Consider the following 23093-nt stretch of genomic DNA (forward strand, 5'->3'; position numbering starts at 1 on the left):
AGTAGAAAGTAGGCTACTCATTATGCAGAATGTCCCATTTCACAAGTTTTCAAATGTATAAAATGTATATATATATATATATATATATATATATATATATATATATATATATATATATATATATATATATATATATATATTATTTTGAAAATAGCATAGTCATGTGTTGCATGACTCATCCATAGAGTTAAAAATAATCTCATCGCATGTGAGCTTGTAGATCAGCTATTTTCAAATGGCTGAAATGTTTATAGGGCTGAAGTGGGTAATGTATATGTTTTGTAATAATGATCAAAACAAAGTAAGTAGTAACTCAAGTTTTCAAATCATTGTAGTGAAGTAAAGGTAGAATATTTGCCTCTGAGCTGTAGTGGAGTATAAAAGTACTGAAAATTGGAAATACTCCAGTAAAGTAAAAAATACCTAAAAAGTGTACTTAAATACAGTACTTGATTAAATGTACTTAGTAACTTTACACCACTGGTCATATCCAATATAAATCAGCGCATAATTCAATTCAATTCATTGCATTGCCATGCATACTGCAAGGTCTGATAGGAAGGGGTGAGGGGCTAATAATAACAACCATAAAAATGATTTTGCTTTTGTTTATATGTTATGTTGCTGTTGGTGGACCAACAGCAACATAATGGCCTACAGTATCAATCGAGGATTATGGTCATCCTCGATTGATAGGCAATATTATGTATATTATGTTGGATGACCGTCATCCTCGATTGGAAAGCACTTTGGCTCAACTCCTATTGTTTTTAAATCAAATGTGTCTTTAATTGTCAATTAAAAGGTTACTACTATAGGAGTTCAGTTCATTTAGGCTATAATCATATCGACGACATATAAAAACAAGGTTACAATTAGGCCTACATCTGAATTGATTATTCATAGCCTACTTGTCATATTTTACTTTAAATAATGAATAATGTAACATTCCCATTTGACACTCGCCCATGCTCAGTTTCCTTCAGCATAGGCCTGTTTGTGTGTGTCTGTTCATGCAGTCAGCATGCAAAAAAAAAAAGAAGTGTAGTATCAAGTGAAAACTCTGAGATATTTGATCTATAAATGACTTATAAATTCTTCATCAACCTGAATCAACCACGCCAGTTTAAAAAAAAACTGTTTATAAAAATACATAGGTTATTTTTTCCATACACAATTTGTCTGTACACTCAAGAACTGATGCACAACACCAGTAGCCTCGCGTGGCCAGACAATATCACACGACACATTCTAATCTGCCGAGGGCTAAAGTGCGATGCAATTTTGCAAAGGCAGATTCGTCTGGAACCAGGCTACAACACCAGCATACTATTCCCTTTCAATATACAGTATTTTGGCATAAATAGCAGCTTTTTATAACATAACTATTTAACTAAGATATTTGTTTTTGAGTATTTAATCCTGATCATCCCCACCTCTGAGCAATACAAAAGTTTTTATATTCAAAAATCTGTCTAATACAGCATTATCTAGGCTAGTGGCCAAGGCAGAGCTGAGGTTCCCACTTTAGATCTATATGTAAAAAAAAGGGGGGGGGGGGGAGTGCGCTTCTCTGAGCGCAGATCTCCGTCAGGCCTATTCGCCAACTCAGAGTTTCGTCAGTAATGTGTGGGAAATAGAGTTTATAAGACAGGCAGTGTGCACCTGTTCCAGTTTGTGGTGCCGCTTATGGTGCCCCTTATGGGCATCTGAAAGCAGACGTTGTGTTCATGATAGACGTTTTTTTGTAGGAAATAGGCCCCCGCCCACACATTTTGAAGGCAATTAAAGGCAAATGGTGTGGAGTATCAAAACCCTGTTTGACGGTCATTGTCCCATGACTCCCGAGACCATTTGTGTGTAATTTGGTGGACAGACGTTTTGGCAATTTTGGAGGAGATTGGACGGGCCACTCCTGCTGACTTTGGAAGCCAATCGGAATGGAATCTGAAAAATCTGACCAATACATCTTGATCACATGACAGGGATAATGTGTACTGATTTGTGAGTTTTGGACAAAATCTGTGGAAGTAGCAAAAAGTGTGTTTTGACGGAAATGATAAATGGCAGAAAGTCTTGTCAGGTGGAAATGGGTATGGCCTATATGGGGAGTTGTGACATGATCTAATTACATTTTGATACTATCTATGGTTGAAGACTTGAAGCGGCCTGTTATAGCTCCACAAGGCCAATTTGAAATATTTGTTTCACACCGATCAGTCCAATGGTGCCAGAGATTCGCTGTTTATAGACGCACACACACACACAGACGGACAGGGGTAAAAACATAATCCCCGCTCCCGGGCGTTCCGGCCTAGCGAAGATGGGGAAAAAAAACCTGATGATTTTCTCTGCCTAATGTGACAGCTAATGTATTTTTATAAACTTTGGTGTCTGATAAAATGACAATGAATACTAAGAAGTTTATAAATAAACAATGGCTGACCAAGAGTAAGCGTCCAGCTTGATTAATCCTTTAGATGCTACATGTAACAACAATATAATATACACATATATGACTTATTGTCCTCCATTATGGAGTCTTTAACAAACTTACATTTCCATTAATAATAGTCTACAAATAAGGTGTAATACTGTAATATGATAATCAGCTAACATAATGCAAGTGCTATGACTCAATGATAAGACCATCTCACTCTGCCTTCATCATCTCCCTGGTGTCTGAAGGCAACGTCTCAAACAGTACATCTTCCACTATAAGGCCACTACGCTTTAAGGCCCGACAGAAACCAAGCTCTGCAGGCAGAAACTCAAAGTGGTTTCCTTTGAGATCCAAGTGAGTGAGTAGAACTAGATATGAAATCTTTGGTGATAATAAGGACAACATATTTTTGCCAAGCTTCAGTGTTTTGAGCTTTTTGCAGAAGAAGAGCTCATCTGGAAGATTTTCAATTTTGTTGGAGGTGACAGAGAAATACTGCAGACTCTGAAGGACTCCGATCTCTGGAGGGATGAATCGAATGTCATTGTTGGACATGTCCAGGTAGCGCAGCTTGTTGCATAAGAACAGGTGTGAAGGCAATATCTCAATCTTGTTGTGGCTGAAGTACAGACGCTCTAGGCTGCTGAGCTTTTTGATGTGCTCCGGAATATACATGATGCTGTTGTGCCAAAGCTTGAGGCCCGTGAGTTTACGAAGATGCTGGAAGCTCAAAATCTCTTCAATGGAGCGGATGTTATTTTCTTTCAGGTCCAGCTCCTGCAGGTTTGCGAGACTGAACACAGCGTGCGCAATGCGTTCCAGATCACAGTGCACAAGCTCCAGCTCTGTCAGATTCACCATTTTCTTCAGATTGTTCAGCATGACGAGTTTAGTGCCATCGTTGTATACGTACAACCGCTGCAAATGGCTTGAAACATCCACAATAGACTGGGGGATCTTGGTGAAATTACTCTTTAGGTACAGTGACTTCAAACACTTGAGCTCACGCAACGACTCAAGCACGATATTCTTTGAGGCGTCAGGACTTAGCGATCCAGTGAGGTACAGTTCCTCAAGGTTCCGCATGCAGTACAGCCAATGTGGGAGCTCCCTGCTGTCATCAAACTTCACCCGGAGCACTTTCAGATTCTCCTTGAGGAAAGAGGTAGCCGCTGTGTGCAGCTTGACGCAGCACTGATGGAGGGACAGCTCCTGAAGGTCCTCCAGTTTAGAGATGGAGGCAGGGATGGTGACGTTGTTAATGATCTCCAGTTTCAGTGACTGGAGCTCTGTCACCTGAAAGATGGTGTCAGGGAGTCCGGAGAGCATGAAAAGCTGAAGCTCAAGTCTGTTGTTGGAGTTTGTCTGCAGTCTCTGGCGCAGCTTTTCCACCGTCCACTCGTGGTTGAGGTTGAGCTGCTTCAGTTTGTTCTCGCTGACTTCTGACAGGAAAACTGCAAACCTCTTGGAATACAGAGGATCATACTGATCAGTCATGTGCAGCATGAACGCAAAGTCATTCTTTACGTCCGGAATGTCATCAATGCCCGTTTCCTGCCGCACATACTCAAAAGAGTACTCCTTCAGGGAGCGGTAGAACAGCCAGTAGGATGTATAAAGACTTGTGAGTCCGTACACGGCCACAAAGCATAGATAGCAGTAGGAGAGCTTGGAGAAGAGATGGGCCATGGTGTGATTGCATGAGTATGACTTGTAACCCGTCATGTCCTGGATGTCAACATTGCACTTCACAGTGATCTGCACCTCAGACACTAAAACGCTGTTATACACAATGATGAGGAGAAATTTAAGCACCTTGAACACCGTCTGGCGCACATACATAACATAGAGCATGTCGCCCTCCTCAACGTGTAAGCGGAACTTCTTAACCTTTTCAAAAAGGGCTTTCGCTTGTTCCCCCTCTTTTTTATCGAGAGCACTTGCTGTGGGTTTGTCAACTACAATCCTATCTGGGATGGACTTGAGTGACTGCGTCTTGTCTGTACCGGCCTCGCCAGTAGGCACGCTAATGTTGGCCCTATTGGCACTGTTCTTGTTGCGGTCCCTTTCCTCCGAGTTTTCTCCGGACACTTCAGACAGGGCCCGCGTGGTCCAGGGGGAGTCGAAGCACTTGGCCAGGATTGAAATGAAATGCTCTATTTTAGAGCTGGAGCCAGGAAATTTGAACCAGAAGTTGCTGCACACCATGAAAATGAGAGTGTGTATGAGAACCAGGTAAGGGAAGTACTTGGCGTACCAATGTAAGGCCTTCTCGTAGCACATCTGATTGATGAAACTGTATTGCTGGAGGTCCAAGTCTGTTTTCAGGCCTTTCATTTCTTGCAGCAGAGGTAGATAGGACTGCGAGGGCAACACGGCATCCATCTCAGGTTCTGTGTTATCTGGCAAAGGCGTGGTTTGGTTTGGTGAAGACACTCCCTGAGGAAGGCATATGATCTTGTCTTGCATTACCTAAAATGAAATTAATGCAGATAATGTTAGACATGAAATACAATTGCATAGGAAGGGCTGGTTGATATGAATTAAAATAAATATCACGATTATTTCAAACTGTTACGATTCATGTGAAAATAGCAGATCAAGCTCGATGCAATGTGAGCTTGTAGATAAGCTATTTTCACTATTTCTTCTCCACCACCATTGTACAATGAAGTATTGTATAATGCAGGGCTTAAGTGGCTAATCAGACTAAACGATTTAGTCATTTATACAGAGATATATTAGCATTCTTTTGTGTGGATTCGTTAATATATAAGAAATAAAAAACACAATTATCACAAAAAAATTGTTCTTGATTAACCAATGCACCTACATGAGCAAGATTAAGTCAGTTATTGGTTTATATTTTCGGTTAATTGCCCAGCCCTAATAGAAAGACAGAAACATGTTCAGTGCACTGGCATATAACAGTGTCAGCCACAAGGTGGCATCAGTCAACAACAAAAACTGGTCATTTGCAACACAGTGCCACATGTATTTAGTTGTAAAATAAACAGAGACTGCTGATTGTTCTCATTCAAGTACTATACTTAGACTTACAAGAACATTTTATTAAACCACGTAAGAGCCAACAGGAAGCCATTTTGTGTACTTTTATATTTTTTTATCATACGTAACTCACCACACTGTGGGGAAATATTTATGAAAATATGTTTCACTAAATAACACAACCAGGGTTCAGGCTCCAAAAGCAAAATCTAATTTGCCCAATGAAACCATTCTGCAGCAACATGACGCCATTAATTAAAGAGAAGATAAGGCAGTACTGCAGCAGCAGTGCAGATGAGAATGCAATGTCAGGTCTGTTCAGGTCTCTGGGGAGCAAAGTAAATCAGCAACATTTTGCAAACTATAGGCTTGCTCCATCTCTTTCTCTCTCCTGCTAATTCTGTTTGTCTAAAACAGGACATTTGTGTCAAACTGTTTAAAAATCTACACTTGGTTAACAATACTATTATGCTTTGTTTAGCTCTGTGAAATGAGACACTCCATCTCCTGGATAATTCCTGGAAATGCGATAATTACACATACATAAACATATCTGTTGATAAGTAAAATGTGAGGTTTATCAGATGGCTGACATAATTGTGCACTCTGTTTACTGACCAGTAGGAACATATCCAAACAGTGGTAAGTTCAGAGTAAACTCTGTGGGCAACAAAGGAGATTTCCACCAAGACAAATATATAATGGCAGTAGCTTTGTATGAAATTATATTTAGGTGTCATTTTGAGAATTTATGCTGCAGTGGCGTGGTGCAGCAGCCAAAACCCCTTCCTTTCTCCCACAGTTGTGTGAAGTTGTGTGACAGGCCGATGGCCTTTGGAATCTTATGTTTATGAAAAGGGAGTGGGCGGGTTAAAGTTTCCGCTGGTAAACTGCCGCTACAGTGCAATGAATGCTTGCTATAGTACACTAAGTGCTAGATTTGGTCCAAACACATAGGCCCAGTGAATGCAGGGACTCTTACTGAGTTGTGGGCGTGTATATATAAGACTGTGTCAATGAACTGGACAGAACATGAATATATCTCTTTGGTGTTTTGTGCTGTTAGAAAATCAACACACGCATACTTCTGAATGCAGCTTGGCAGGCATACTTGCTCTTAAAGCAGTTAGAACTACTTTCAGATTAGCATGGCTAATATGCGTAGCTGTTTTGTTACACGTGACACATTTGTTTTGAACCAATGACTGATGTACACAGTGAAATCTGGAGTGTTCATTTAACTCTGAGGGTGTACAATTGCACCCGTAAGGGTACATTTTTACACAATAGTGTACTTAAAGTTCTAAAGAATAGACAGGATGGGTGGAGTAGTTACTGACCTGGAGGGTACAGCCAAACACACCAATCATGAGCATCACTACAGAGAGATAGTCTGTGAAGACATCCCACCATGGCTTGAGCACTCGCAAAGCTGGCTGCTGGTCTGTAAACTGACGGAACTCTGTCACAGGAATCATGATGCCTGTTGGGACAAATATTACAAAAGAGAGATTTGACTTTCTGTGAACAGAACCGTTTTGACAGTCAGAGGGATAATTTATTACTTTCTTGAGAGAGAAAAGATTGACAAATAAAAATAATGAATAAAAACTGTAATGAATAAAACGTTATTTTAACCAGTATATATTGTAGAGTATGTTAATGCAATATAACTAGCACATCTGCAGTGGTTGTTAGTCACCCTACTACTCCCTACAAGAAATGTAGACCCTGGTGTCAGGTAGTCAATAAAGTTTATCATCGCAATAACCTCAGGAGAGGGAGAAGGACATAGAACAGACATAGAATTTATATATTGCCGTTAACGCGAACTATAATCATGGTATAACACAAAGTAAGTCTGTTAACCCTGACCTACCATTTATTATTTATTATGATATCTCTAATATAAGAACGTTTCAAGAGCATCTTCATCACATACAGTATAGTCTGATATCTATTTTGTGACTATTGTTTAGCACGGTAATTTCCCCTGGGAATCAATCAAATCAACTTAATCATAATGATGCAGAGTAGTTGGTTAAAGCCATCACTACTTTACAGTATATAAATGTTATTCTCTGCCAATATAAATGTGACAGACTGAGAAAATGTATACACTTTTCTATCACTTTAATATTGGCTCAATACGACACTGAGTAATTCTTATCACATAAAGAAGCATAAATTCCGTAAAAATATTACAGTGTGTGAGGTAATCAGAAACAAAATGTTTGAAATCCAGACAGCATCACTGCAATGCCTATCCTGGCCATCTGCTGTGCTAATCACAAACTGTTGGTCATATATTCGGTCTGTGTGTCTGTGTAGAAAAGGCCCCCAACTTATAGGTTTAAGCATTTAATTCCATGTATTATTTGTTGACATTCTGATATGTCTGCGTGTCCAGAGCTAATCTTGCAAACCACTGGACAGATCAGCGTCACATATCGTTGCTGTCCGTCAGAAACTCAATTTTGATTTGTTTCCATAAATCGTCCATAAAAATGTCTGTGTTGGTAAAAAATAATTGAACCAATGAAAAGTATTAAAAAGCGCTTCTGACAAAACCAGCTAACTCCATTGAATCCTCAAACTATCTACTAAACCAGTTAACTCCACCAAAGGGGGATGGAGTTAGCTGGTTTTGCTGACTCCAGGCTCCACCCCCTTTTGACCTCCAACCTCATTGTGAGCTTGGAGGTCCATTCAGCTGTTCTTATCAAAGATGAACAAAACCTCCTAACTCATTTGGGAGTTAACTGGTTTCTGCCGGACAGCAGAGATATGTTTATTAATTGTTTGAATATTTAACTTAAATTTTAGAATGGAAGTCAAAGGGCTTGGATCGGGCTGAAACCTTGTCCAAATTTTGAGTTATACGTCATAGATACGTACATCATAAATCACGGGTGCCATAATGACTGACATCACAGGCTGGCCACGTGAAGTTCAAGACCCACACTGTGGATCCCATGTGGATCCCGAGATCCACATGATTCAATCTTATTTAAAAGAAATCTCCCCAATTTTAGTCATTGCCATGTATTATAGTTCCTGCCACTGCCAACCCCTACTGTTTGAAGTTACAATGGGTTTGTATAGATATCTGATAAAATTCATATCAAATATCTAAATACTGTATCAAGCAACCTAAAAACTGTCTGGGGTGCTCACAAAATCCCGAGTAGATGTTAAAATGACCCCAAACATGTTTGAAAGTGAAATATCCCATTAAGTTAGGAAGTAGTTAGGCAAAAAACTGTTACAATGACGGAGGCACGCCGTCTGAAGCGGAATTCAGCCACGAGAGGCACCGAGTCACCGCGCCGAGCGTGGCAAAGTCCGCTTCAGCCAACTCAGCACCGTTCGAGTTACGTCCCGATAGGTATCAAGCAACCTAAAAACTGTCTGGGGTGCTCACAAAATCCCGAGTAGATGTTAAAATGACCCCAAACATGTTTGAAAGTGAAATATCCCATTAAGTTAGGAAGTAGTTAGGCAAAAAACTGTTACAATGACGGAGGCACGCCGTCTGAAGCGGAATTCAGCCACGAGAGGCACCGAGTCGCCGCGCCGAGCGTGGCAAAGTCCGCTTCAGCCAACTCAGCACCGTTCGAGTTACGTCCCGATAGGGACAGAATCGTAATTCACCCCCCCCCCCCTTCCCCCCCCTAGTCTCGGTACCCCCGAGACGTCAAATGTGGCAGAGTAGGTTTTGGTGGCCAGAAATACCTGGTGGGTCCGACCGTCCGTTCTCGTTCTTGATTGACTATACACTATTGCCTTTTATTGAGTGTACTGGAAGGTTATGATTTTATTTGTATTTTGTCATGACATGAATGTACAACAAAATTATCTTAGTGGCATGATCAATCCAATGCAGAAGAAGCGATTGTGTACAGTCCACTGAGTTACACACCGGTTGTGTACAGTGACTCAACACTTAATATACGTCTCTGCTGTCCCTGTCCTGTTATTCTGTCACTCTCGGCCGTTTCTCTGGTCACCTTTCGTAATTTGCTTACTACAGCTGATGGTAGCCTATCATGTTTCCAATATCTGAGCCCGGTCCAAGCAGAGAGTTATGTAATTCACAGGCAAACCTGGCAAACCTGGCACATAACGTATATACTTACAGTATGTGGAAAAGCCAGAAAATAGCAGAGGAATACACTAATTTCTCATGCAACCAATGTAGTTCAGACCATTTGTGGCCCTGAGGTAAACAGCTATTTTGCATTTGTTATGGTCTTATAGCATTACTGTTAACACTGTAATAGTACAAAGCAATTATTGGGAGTGATGATGGGCAGCTTTGCCCTTTGACTACCAATGACCTTTGATTATCTCATTACTTTGTCTTGAAAACCTTTATTCTTTCTTAAAATAGTAGTGTGTCATAACACTTGGAGCCAGACAGGAAGAATAGGACAATAACTCAGGGGATGTGTAGACAATAGTCTACTGATGGCTACTGTTTTAAGAACTCAGCATTGGTTTATGTTATAGACAAGACTAGCCAACAAAAAAAACATGTGTAGGGTTGAGAACAGTTTTATGGGAATTAATTCAAAATGTGAAATTGTTATGCTACCATATATGTGCTCTCTGTTGTCTTTATGATATGATCAGAGGAAATTACTTCTTTCCACTGGATGAGTCAGCTTGAAGCTGACCAGAGCTGATCCTTTGTGCCCGCCGCTGTCTCTTCCTGACAGGAAATGTTGCGAATCTCAGATATCCAAAAACAGACTGTTTGGATCACACCCACCCAAGCCCGAGGATACAAAATCCTGTCCAAAATAGGCTTATTGAGGTTATGGAAAAACACACTTTGTTACAATACTGCCTTGTGTCCATTATTTACAATATAATTAAATGGAATTTTCCCCCACCAGGAACAAAATGCGCACATATATAGCTTATAGGTACAGTAGTGTTTCATATCGTCGCCACACGCACGCCACATCTCCCCCTGCTTCGGCAACTTTGTATCCATGGATGTATTGCTTGCCTTGAAACGGTGAGGATACATTTAAGGTGCGCGGTATATCATCGCAGTCACAAAATGCTAGTTTACAGTCGTTAATGGTAATCTATAAAAATCCTACTAGCGCCATCAATGACAGTACCTTCGCAAGAGCATATTGACAGTTATATTGACAGGCGATTTCTTAAAAATATTAGCTAAACCTCTGGCAACAAAACGTTACAGCTCCGTGGAATAAAGGCTACAACAACACTATGTCGAACTAATGAGCAGCGTGCTGCTCTCTACAATGAAGTCACCATCATAATCGTACGTGGTATACAGCAAATGCTTTCCATTACTTACATGAAGACGTCAGCCAGAGTTGGGGAAACTGAGCGGTGTGTTCTCAGGCAGTGAGGCAGGGATTCTTAGGGCATGATATGTCCTTGTGCGGTCCGCCAGTCCCTTTTCCGTTATGTCGTCCGGATGGCCTTTCTGGATCCCTGTGTGTTGGCATGCCTGCGCCACCAGGGCGTGGACTTCATGTGGACCAAACGAGAAACTTTTTGGGTTGTTGTTGCTTATGTTTTCAATTTCGTGTGACAGTCTGAAAAGTTTAGGAAACAAATCTTAAATTATGCCATTGAGAAATGTTCAAATAGCACAACCACATAATCACTAGAAATTAAACTTCAACATGTTTAATATAATAATAATAATGATGATAATATTAATAATATGATAATAATAGGCTAATAATATTAATAACTAGAAAAAGTGCTCCTCGGAGCACAGGTCTCTGCCAGGTCAGGTGTAGGTTATTGTGGGCCAGCAATGTTCGAACTGTGCCAATCAGGATGGAATATGAAAAATCGGACAAACCGTCTTGATCACATGACTATAGAGATAATGACCAATTTGCGTGATGTTTGGACAAATGAATTTGTTTGGCAAAAATATGCACAATGTGAAAAGGGTGGCATGTCTTCCTCTGCCTATAGTGGGAATTTGAGTGCAAAGTTTCACAGCATTCGGATGCAGCTTTATGATTTGAAGCATTTTGTTCAAAACAAGCCACTCCTGCACTTTACATGCCATTCTTAGCCAATCAGGATGGATTATGAAAGATTCTGTGTTGGTCACATGACTATAGCGATAATGTGTACCGATTTGCGTGATGTTTGGACAAAATCGGTAGGAGTAATATCAAGAAATGTGTTTAAAAAAACAGCCTCCTGGTGGCACTATAAATGGCAGATGTGAAAAATAGGCTAGAGGTTTCTCCTTGGCCTCTAGTGTGTGTGCAAAGTTTTGGCCCAGTTGTAGTTAAAAACGCGAATCGGACAGTTATAGCACACATAAGGGCGATTAAAAAAATGTAGGATGCTATTTCTTCCTTGGCCTAGTGGAAATGTGCGTGCAAAATTTCACAGCAATCGCACGCTGTGTTCATGATTTGAGGCATTTTGTTCAAAACAGACCACTCCTGCAAACTTTGGAAGCCAATCATAGCCAATCAGGATGGAATATGAATGAAAAATCCGATAGACCGGTTTGGTTTAATGACTAGAGATAGTGTGCACCGATTTGCGTGATGTTTGGACAAAATCTGTAGGAGTAATAAAAATAAAAAGTTTTGCAAAGATCGCCCTCCTGGTGGCACTATAACAGGCCAATGTGAAAAATTTGGGGCAGAGGCTCTGCTCTCACATCCAGGGAGTGTGTGCACATGGTTTCACGTCGATCTGGCCAACGGTGCCAGAGATTAGATGGACGGAGGGACGGAGGGACGGACGGACGGACAGGGTGCAAAGCATAGTCTCGGCCACCCCTTCGGCCTGGCGGAGGCAATAATAATAATAATAATAATAATAATAATAATCTATTTTAGGTGTAGGTGTGAGGGCTATGCAGCCCTCACACTTACATGGCACCGCCATAATCCGACTGATTATGCCGATATGGAGATCTCTGTATATGTCAATCCTTGTCCCTTTTATGCCCATACGTATATGGAGATCTCTGTATCAGTCAGTCCTTGTCCCTCTTATGCCCATATGGAGACTCCTGATGTCATCAGTGTTGTGATATAGGAGGGGGCAGCCTTATAGCACAACAATCAGTATATGCCCATACATGGGCATGGTGATATGGTCATACAGTACATGGAGTTGTATAGTCTGCATGTCAGTCCATGTCCGTTTTATGCCCATATATGGAGAGCTCTGTATCTGTCAATCCTTGTCCCTTTAATGCCCATATAGAGAGTCACATTTATGCCCATGTGGAGATCTCTGTATCTGTTAGTCCTTGTCCCTTGCCCCCCGTCTACATACAGTATGAAGATCCCAGATGTCATGAGTAGGCTATATAACCATATATGGGCATGGCCCCTTTTGTGCCCATATGGAGCTGACCGATTTGGTTGCTGAAGCCATGACACCACATTGAGGTTAGACGATACACTCCATATTTGGGCATAGCTGCATATGGCGTCATGATGACATGAATGTGACGTCAGACGTCCGTCCGCCCGCCCGCCCGCCCGCCGGTCCTCCCTTAAGCCAATCGTTATATAGGATAAAAGAAAGTATGATCAATCAGGCCTTTTTCCTTGAACTTTTGCCACTGTAAATAATTTCATAGAATTACAAAATTGTAATGATCGTTGGGTTCAGCAGGAAGAGACATGATAACTTCTTGATATAGGATACTCTTATGAAAATGGCTCCAACAAAACTTAACCAGGTATGGAATGGGGAGGTGGGCTGCAAGCTCACGCTTTAAAAACAAGACCAGGGGACCTGGTTCTGCCAGACCCAGAATAAGTTTATAAGATCAGAGCACTACATCACGGCTAAGCCGGACTTCACATGACGTGTCAGCCTGTGTCTATGCCCATGTATGGACGAAAGGGGGACAGACTTTTATGGCTGAGAGTAAAGGGAAAAGGGGGCATGCCCATGTATGGAGAAAACAGGTACAAAGCCTCATGTAGGCCGACCCCTTGGGTCTGGCAAAAATACATAGTTGTTCAGAATCAGATCAACTGTGTTGTCACATGCACAGGGTTACAGGTGTAAAACATTGGGTGAAATTTGTTTTTGTACAAGCTCTGTTTTTGTTATTTCAATAAAAAGTCTATCTATCCGGTGTGGTATGTACCTGAGGTTAGACATAAGGTGCTTGAGCGTACCAGCAGATATATACTGTACATGATATGTGACGTTAGTTAAGGTGCAAGAATAATAAATATCAGCTTGTTGTACATGGGATTGTGGTGGAGTGTCCGCATGTGTCAGGTTCAACCACATACTCCACATGAGGTAATTACCTTCACTGGTATAATCAACAGGTGAGGAAGCTTGAGGAAGAGCAAAGGTCCAAGTCCAGTCTGTTGTTGACCAATTTGAACAATATGAGGGGACTGGAGTTCATAGGCCCACTGGCCAAGGAACTCATGCATGACATTTCCGCAGTGAAATTTTTACACTGATGGTCAAGTAGTTGATTTGTGAGATTAGCCGCAGACAGGCATAAGTGGGGAAAACATGTTTCATTCTTCTGTTCCAAGGTCCAGAGTGGCGTTGACATTTGTCATTGGTCAATGTTTATGTAATCTTAATTACATAAACATTTTTACCAGAGCCCTGTTAGTCAGCATTACCTGCTTCCACCTCTCACGACAAGGACGTAGGGTTGGATTTTAAGAGGCAAATGTTTTTTAGTTGGGTGGGGGGGGGTTACTGAGTTAGAGCACACAGAAAACAAGGCATAATTCCCTGCAGCTGAAGGCGCTTGACTGCATATATTGTGGTATGCACTCTTCTCAGTGATCCATCTCACCCTCCCCTTTTTATCTTTTGTAAATTATTTTGTAGGTTTTAAACTTAAATGTACATTATGATTCATATGGAGCTAAAGCGATCCCACAATAATGAAGATAACATTAGTGTGATCGCTAAAGCGATCCCATAAGACGTAGCATGAGGTGGAGGGTGGATTCTTTCTGGATGTTGTAGTCAGAAAGGGTGCGACCATCTTCCAATTGCTTGCCAGCGAAGATCAGCCTTTGCTGGTCAGGGGGAATGCCTTCTTTATCCTGTATTTTGGCCTTGACATTCTCAATGTTATCACTTGGTTCAACTTCCAGGGTGATGGTCTTGCCAGTGAGGGTCTTGGCGAAGATCTGCATTCCTCCCCTCAGACGGAGCACAAGGTGGAGGGTGGATTCTTTCTGGATGTTGTAGTCAGAAAGGGTGCGACCATCTTCCAGTTGCTTGCCAGCGAAGATCAGCCTTTGCTGGTCAGGGGGAATGCCTTCTTTATCCTGTATTTTGGCCTTGACATTCTCAATGTTATCACTTGGTTCAACTTCCAGGGTGATGGTCTTGCCAGTGAGGGTCTTGACGAAGATCTGCATTCCTCCCCTCAGACGCAGCACAAGGTGGAGGGTGGATTCTTTCTGGATGTTGTAGTCAGAAAGGGTGCGACCATCTTCCAGTTGCTTGCCAGCGAAGATCAGCCTTTGCTGGTCAGGGGGAATGCCTTCTTTATCCTGTATTTTGGCCTTGACATTCTCAATGTTATCACTTGGTTCAACTTCAAGGGTGATGGTCTTGCCAGTGAGGGTCTTGACGAAGATCTGCATTCCTCCCCTCAGACGCAGCACAAGGTGAAGGGTGGATTCTTTCTGGATGTTGTAGTCAGAAAGGGTGCGACCATCTTCCAATTGCTTGCCAGCGAAGATCAGCCTTTGCTGGTCAGGGGGAATGCCTTCTTTATCCTGTATTTTGGCCTTGACATTCTCAATGCTATCACTTGGTTCAACTTCCAGGGTGATGGTCTTGCCAGTGAGGGTCTTGACGAAGATCTGCATTCCTCCCCTCAGACGCAGCACAAGGTGGAGGGTGGATTCTTTCTGGATGTTGTAGTCAGAAAGGGTGCGACCATCTTCCAGTTGCTTGCCAGCGAAGATCAGCCTTTGCTGGTCAGGGGGAATGCCTTCTTTATCCTGTATTTTGGCCTTGACATTCTCAATGTTATCACTTGGCTCAACCTCCAAGGTGATGGTCTTGCCAGTGAGGGTCTTCACAAAAATCTGCATGTTTGTGCAATTTGAATAGTTACTGTGAACAGCTGTAAGAGGTATCTCAATTGTCTTTTACACTCAGTCTTATCTATGTATTCTATTTGCCTCTATTCTCAAGCCCTTCTTAGATAATCGCAAAACCACACAAACTAGAGTTCTTTAACTTTCTGTCTCACTTTTATGTAGGTGGTGATGTCACAGTGATGTCACCTTGTATGGTGATTGGCTGAGAGGCAATGTCATTGTATCCAAAATTAGAATGTGCACACCCAAACTATATACAGGCTTTTGGGTTATGCGCTCGGTTACACTTTTGGAGAGGAGCGCTTGGCGTGTGGTATCTGTGACAACCCAGTCATTTATGACCCGGCGGTGAAGCGTGTCAATCTGCATGCAAGTTCTATGGACATGATATCCAAAGCGGCCTTCCGCTCATAAAAGGATGTCTGTGGACACGGCCGCTAAATTGAAGTTCTTTATTTAGCGCTGATCTGTTCTGCCATTCTATGTGTGGCATTGTGTGTGTGTGTGTGTGTGTGTGTGTGTGTGTGTGTGTGTGTGTGTGTGTGTGTCTGTGTGTGTGTGTGTGTGTGTGTGTGTGTGTGTGTGTGTGTGTGTGTAAATTGTTTACTTATTTACAAAAAGAAATTATAAGTAGGCTAATAGTTAAAATAGCAGTAATATGTTGCATTGTGAGCGGCTATTTTCACTATTTGTCATTCAAAGAATTGTATTGTGCTTAAGTTGTTAAGAAAATGCCAATTCAGGTATGCCAGCAGGAAAGTACTACTGTCACGGAGATAACTACTAAAAGGGCTTTTAGTAGTTATGTATTAATGTAGTAGTTATGCTTGTACTTTTGGAATTAAAGCACATTAGCCTCCTCAAAGGACCACTGATAATGATGATAATGTCTTTAATTCCTCTGTCCTCAAATAGAGTTACTAAGTTTCTCCAAAATATAAAAAATAATGAAAATAAATAAATAAAGACATTTTCACTTTCCTACATTACTGAATGCATCTCTCTCTAGGTCGTCCTCAGACGAGCCCTCCATCGTTGCTTCCAGTCATCCCGGTTCTCCATACATATGGCCAGTTTGTTGGTACTTTTCGCTCCTGCATCATTCTTGAGTACATCCACGTATGTCATTGTGGGACGTCCTCGTGACCGATGACCGTGCAATGGTTCCCACAGCACCAATTTGCTGGCTGGCAGTTCTTGATGTCTTTGGCAGTGTCCTGCTAGTCTCATTCTCCTGGCTGCTATTTTCTCGCTCACCCTTGGCATTCCCTCATACAGGATCTTGTTGGTAACATGTGTACTCTTGCTGATGTTAAGTGCATGCATGCAACATTCTGGTGTAGCACCCATCTATAGATTTCTGCAGGGTTGGCTTCAGGGTCCAGCATTCACTGCCATAAGAGGAGAACAGACTCTACCGTTGCATAGAAGAAGCTGAGTTTGATTTGACGGGGGAGGTTGGAGTTCCATACACTGGTCATGCCGTTCAGGGCCCTCCATGCAAGTGCCTTCCTCACTTTAAGATCTTGCTCGGATGAGTTGACCCATGAGCCCAGGTGCTTAAAGTCCTTGACTTCCTTCAGCACAGTGCCTCCTGTTGTTGTCAGAGGTGGATGTTCTGATGGGATATAGGTGATAACCTCAGTTTTCTTGGCATTTAGCCTAAGGCCAACCTTGGCACACTCTACCTCCACTCTGTTCAGGAGCTCCTGTGCCTGTTCCACATTGTCGGAGAGCAGGCTGATGTCGTCCGCATAGTCCAGGTCTGTCAGGACTACTGTGGGGTGTCGTTTCGACCTCCTTGGGGTTAGAGTGAAGCCAAGATCCTGCTCTCGTCCACTGATGGGATCACCACCTTGGCCCTTGTTCCTGCGTACATGGTCTTAATTGCCCGGAGCAAGTTGGGAGGGACACTGTACGCCTCCAGGATCTTCACCATCGTGCCTCTGTGGATGGAATCAAATGCCCTTTTAAAGTCTATGAAGCATAATACGGCAGTCAGGTTATCCTTCTTCACCTCCTCTATCAATCTCCTAAGGGCCAAGATCTGGGCTGCGGTACTTCTCCCCTGAGCCCCATCTACCCATGTTATTTGCCCATAGCCGGGACAGTGGTTGGCCGGCGCCAGGGCGTGTCCACACACCGGTGGGCCTGCGCGCCTTGCCTCTGGGGCCCACTGTTGCTCCGAGATCCCCTACAGTTTAGCCTGGGACCTCAAGGTACCCAGTTACCGTGTGTGGCCACGAGGACGCACTGCAGAAGTCTTGGCGGTGGAGTGGCTTTGTACCAGCAGGAGGAGACTTACGCACTCGGCTCCTCTTTTCACCCTCCGCGAGGAGGGCTAGCCGGCGGCAGTAGCTGAAAGCAGAGTAGCAAGCAGAAGCAACATGCAACATGCACTAACTACAAGCACTACTACCACAGATCTACTGCACTACGCATCACACAACCCTGCATATAAGCACACACACAAACTGAATGCATCCAAAATATAAAAAATAAGAAAATAATGAAAATAAATAAATCTTCACTTTCCTACATTACTGAATGCATGATCAGGGACCACATGCAATACCTCCATGGACCACCAGTTGAAAACCCCTGATCTACATCATGACCTTATTTCCCTCCTCCTTTCCTATCCTTCTGCTTCTAAGCATTCTAAGGGCATTCAGCCAAGCATGGTTTAATTCCTTTCCTGATACTGTGCAAATTGTTAAATTGCTATGCAAAATATATAAGCTTTCTTTTGGTTAGTTTAGTAATTCATTCATCATCTATCTATATTATTTTCTTTGATTTCTTATATTTATTAATGTATTAACAAAATATCACATTGAATATTCTCATCATTAGTTTTTTCATATCCTTCTAAGTGTGCTGTTGTGTTTTGGTATACAATTCTTATGCTCAATTTCTGTTGTTGTGAATTCCACTGGCAAACCCTCATTCATCCAAATTCATAACTTCAGATCATACGTCATTCCCCTACACTGCCATGTATGGTTATAGGAGAATGATCCAAACACAACACTTTCAGTTTTGAAATAGTTTGAGCTTCTTTGAGAGTCTTGCATCTGGGATCAACTGTGGTCATGAGAAATTCAAGTTCCTTGATATCACACACAGCATCTGGGGACGCCACTTAGGCATACGAGGTGGAGAATTCACTGACCCTGAGTGTTGTAAAACCATTTCTGCTTAAGCTTCTCTAGAGACTGTGAATGATTTAGAATGCCTCAGCTCAGCGTCTTGAGAAGAACTGGTTGTGGTAGAGAAAGGTGGAGGATGAAGGCAAAGTGTAATTCTTAACTTCTGGCATGTCACTGAAATTGTCCTCATGCAGTAAATCAAATGAGTCTTTGCTAAAAGATTTTCAAAAGATTTGCAATCATTGATTTATTTATGTGACTCATGATCACATGGTATGAGGCACAAACAGAACATTACTTAATGTTATTTAACATTCTTATCTTATTGTAATAACATAATTAAAACATACTGTAGATGGGTGATGTAAATAATGCTTTGGCAAACAAACACCTTTCTCTATAATTCATTATGCTTACTGTAACATTCTTACATTCAAACAAAGTATGCCACTTATCTCCCAAGCGGTTGTCATTACAAATGTTGCAGATTCTCTGATTTCTATCCAGCACTTTCTTAAAATGCCGTTGGGTGTTGTTCACCCTAAAGTTACAAATAGCCTGTACTAAAATAATGTCTACTTTTAAAGAAATATCACATTTCACATTCTGATCTGTGTCTTCTGAAGCTATGGAAACACAAGCCATACTATCAGTACAATCAATATACTTGTACATTTTATTTTATTTGACAAAAGAAAAAGCATGCAAAATGTTTAAATCATGGAGAATAAGACAATGAAGTCACAGATCATGATCTGCTCATGGAAAGTGAATGAACAGTGAAAAAGCTGTCCTGAAATGGCATCAGCGTTTTTGCTTTCACCACAGTGAAATCAAACAGGATGATATGCTATCTGTATGAATGTACTGCCAAGTGGAATGGGAGTAATTCTATTTTGAGGATTATTTGCCTCATATAAACGTAATTCATGACATCTTTGTCCTCAAAATGAACTTTTAATTTCTTAACTTTTTTTCTGAGCTTTTGCCTGCCCCCTCCGTTTTTGTCAAGATCACAGAAGAGTTCTGTTCTAATTGGCCTGTGAGGATCATTTGATGTTGATACTTGAGCATCAAATGATTGAACATTTCCTTCCTTCCTCTTGATTCTCTTGATTCTTGTTTTTGGTTGACAACAGTCCCTGACAGGCAACGGTGGTCCATGGGTTAGTCACAGAATAGTGTGGAATGGAAATAAGTGCTTCAGTCTAGATCTAGGGCTGAGTATCTGAGCCAAAAGTTGTTAATAATGACACGAGTTACTGTGCTTATGCGAGGATTTTATTAAAGCTGTGTAATGCATAACTTATTCTCCGTTGTATGAAGGTGTTGAAAATAGACGATCTAAAAGCTCACAACACAACACAGTGTGATGCGTTGTGAGCTTGTAGGTCTGCTATTTCCAGCGCACTAAATCGTCATGTGACGAAGTATAAATCAGGCTTGGGCATTCATCATAGGGTAGCCATCCACATACTGTATACTGCATGAAGGTCCAGCCTATAAACTGGCCTGGCACAGATGGGAACTCAGCAAGAATTCACTGAAGGGCCTCACAGAAATCATCTGTAGTTGTTTGACATGGAAAGAAAACAAATTTGCAATGGATATCCTGAAAATTACATCCAAGGAGCTCAATTATGAACATTACTATAAAGAGATAATGACTGAAGACAAGACTTCGAAGATAATGTCCCTGGCCTGGGCAATACTGTATCTAATGATTCTATTCCATCACAGATAAGAACACAAATTGCTGAATTGAATTTGGTTTTGGATCAACTATTTTGAGGAAATTTGAACAGATGAATGAATACATGAATTCATCTCTTATAAGACCTAATTTAGTTTATAGGCCAATAGAAATAGGTCAACATTTAAAAAATAGAATCATTTTATTTCTCCAATACAATTTGGACCAACTTAACATACTAAACGTCTATACCAAAATCAAATGATCAGTTTATGATTATTTTTGAAAACATCACTTAAAAGGTAAGTTTCCTAAAAACCTATTTGAATGAAACTATTCAAAGATTCTGTTACAATTAAAGACCTGTAAGTCCTGTTGTGATGACTTTCAGACCAGATCATTTCCAAATTGATTCCTAAAAAGAATGTCAATCATATGGTAGGCTACTTTAGGTGCAACAGTATGACGGTATGATGTGTGCAGCGCTGGAAACATTTCTTACAGTCCATTGTTTCTTATTGTCCAGTGAGCAGTGCCCGGGGACCAGCTCCAACTCCAAGGGCAGTGCCTTGGTCAAGGGCAGTGGTTGGAGTGTGTCCTTAAAATACATGTCTTTTGGAATGGGAGGAAACCCACATGAACACCGGGAGAACAAGCACTTTCTTGCTGGGAATGGGATACGACAGTGATAACAGTTGAGCTACTATGCCACCTCCTGGCTGAATGCAGATTCATCATTGCACCGTACAGTATTAGTCCTATCATTGCTGTGCCTTCTGCAAATGCAACCACTTTTTGGTCTTCCCTGTTGTGTGTATGTCATTCTAGAAGAAAATGTTCAAAACATAACAAATATTTCCAAAATAGCCCATCTACAAGCTCACAACAATTAACACACCACAATTTAAAAACAAAAAGGCTTTAAGTGGTTACTAAGCATGGCAGAGGAGTCCGTAGAACTGCAGTTGTTGGTGTGTGGAGAGAGTAGAGGAGAGGGTAGAGCATGCAGCCTCGCAATGCCTCTGTGCTGAGTGTCAGTAGCGTGTTTGAGATGTACTTTTCCCCACCTCACATTCTGCTTCCTGTCTGTCAGGAAGTTGGTCCTTCACTTACAGAAGGGTTCAAGGCATGGGCTGGAGCTCTGGCACAATGGTGTTAAATAAAGAGCTGATTTCCACAAACAAACTCCTCCTTGCCTAGGTCCTCAGGCAGAGAAGGAAGTGCAGGCCCAGGTAAACCGCATCATCCACTGACCTATTGGCCCGGAAGGCAAACAGCAGGGGGCCTATAGAGTCCGTGATTGCCTTTAGAAAAGCCAGCACAAATCTTTCAATCTTCAGTTACACATCACCTAATCTCTCAAGATAGATTCAGCTAAAAAAAAAGTGTTTTCTTTTTTTTTGCAGATGGGTTCCCAGACTGCACATCACCAAACCACAACCTCCCAAAATGTTCAGGTGCTGGAGGTATATCATTAATTTCTGCTGACATTGAAGTTGGTGACCCATTTCGAAACAGCTTGGTGTCCTCTGCAGATGAGCCTATTGCCAGCAAACAGTGTGCATGGCCTTAATATACTGAATATACTGTAGCTCAATGATTTTCAAATGATGGAGTCACAGACTTTTCAGTTTTGATTTTTTTGCAGACCCCCTTTGCAAGAAATGTGCTGACTACAGGCCTATCTGCTCGATGTACGATAATATTGATGCAAACAGTGTGGCTGCATTTATCTTTTGTGCTGTCAAATTGAAACTTGACGGATTGGTTTCTGCCACAAGGTGTCAAGGAAGAACAACCAATATGTTAAGTGCATCCACACTTTTGATTGATTGGCATGGAAATGCAAAGAGGCTGGGATCTGCATGCAAAGCATTGATGGCCCACCGAAGTGTGTGCGTGCGTGCGTGTGCGTGCGTGCGTGCGTGCGTGCGTGCGTGCGTGCGTGCGTGCGTGTGTGTGTGTGTGTGTGTGTGTGTTTGTGTTTGTTTATGGAAGTGCAGTGTGTTTAGGCTGGTTTTGTCCACAAACAGCTGGCCAGTGCTTTGGAAAAAACATTTAAAAATGCTTTCTAAATGAACTCCAAGAAGTGAGTCCCTTTTTCCCTCTATCATTGTTTTCTTCTATCTTTCAAGTTCAACTTCTCTCAAACTCTTAAAGATCAAATTCTTTATATATTAAATGTATTTTTTATTTATCATTAAACACGAAAGTTGATACTCAATACCAAATTAGAACACTAATTGTAACATTTTTGTACATTTAATGTTACAGACTACTGAAACGGTAATACAAAATAAAGATAAAACTTCTAAAAGTGCATTTCTCTGAAATGCTATATCTACTCAAACTAAACGTATTTTCCCACATCATGTTTTTTCTAGGATAATATAATATTATGGTAACAGGATAGGTGGGCACTACTGACATCTGGGCACCTCAGTGTTAAATTGGCTATTTTGTGTAAAATGTTTAAGTAAGTAAAAGTACACATGATGTGAACATGCTTAAACATTCGACAATTAAGGTCTAATATTTCTACAATAGCTACAGAACCTGTATATCCAGTCATTTGGGGGCATAAACAAGAAGTTGAAGGATAACATTAAGTCTGAAAATGATGCACTGTGCATGTTCACATCATGTACTTTACATAACTTAGGACCAATTTTTATTTTTTTTACATTTTGGACAAAATAGCCAAT

General features: G+C 41.4%; 1 protein-coding gene across 2 annotated transcripts; it reads right to left on the reverse strand.

Annotated features, from left to right (window-relative positions):
- Window positions 1-1235: 1235 nt before the first annotated feature.
- On the reverse strand, window positions 1236-10920 carry lrrc8c (leucine rich repeat containing 8 VRAC subunit C). Of its 2 annotated transcripts, none has more exons than XM_080429745.1 (3): window positions 10791-10920; window positions 6793-6935; window positions 1236-4915 (listed from the first exon to the last, which is right to left on the reverse strand). In XM_080429745.1, exons 2-3 carry the CDS (start codon window positions 6928-6930, stop codon window positions 2654-2656), a joined length of 2400 nt encoding a protein of 799 aa, XP_080285871.1. In that variant the 5' UTR covers window positions 6931-6935; window positions 10791-10920; the 3' UTR covers window positions 1236-2653. The 2 variants fall into 2 exon arrangements, with proteins under 2 accessions (XP_080285871.1, XP_080285872.1); XM_080429746.1 differs by lacking the exon at window positions 10791-10920 and adding an exon at window positions 10050-10168.
- Between the last annotated feature and the right edge of the window lie 12173 nt (window positions 10921-23093).

Source organism: Gymnoscopelus braueri, assembly GCF_963280865.1.
Source record: "Gymnoscopelus braueri genome assembly, chromosome: 6".
NCBI lineage: Eukaryota > Metazoa > Chordata > Actinopteri > Myctophiformes > Myctophidae > Gymnoscopelus > Gymnoscopelus braueri.

Bases quoted from the DNA above. Each gene is read 5' to 3' on its own strand.
- lrrc8c (XM_080429745.1), bottom strand. From the start codon at position 6,930: ATGATTCCTGTGACAGAGTTCCGTCAGTTTACAGACCAGCAGCCAGCT. The intron at 4,916-6,792 runs GTCAGTAACTAC...ATTTCATTTTAG, and splicing joins TGTTTGGCTGTACCCTCCAG to GTAATGCAAGACAAGATCAT.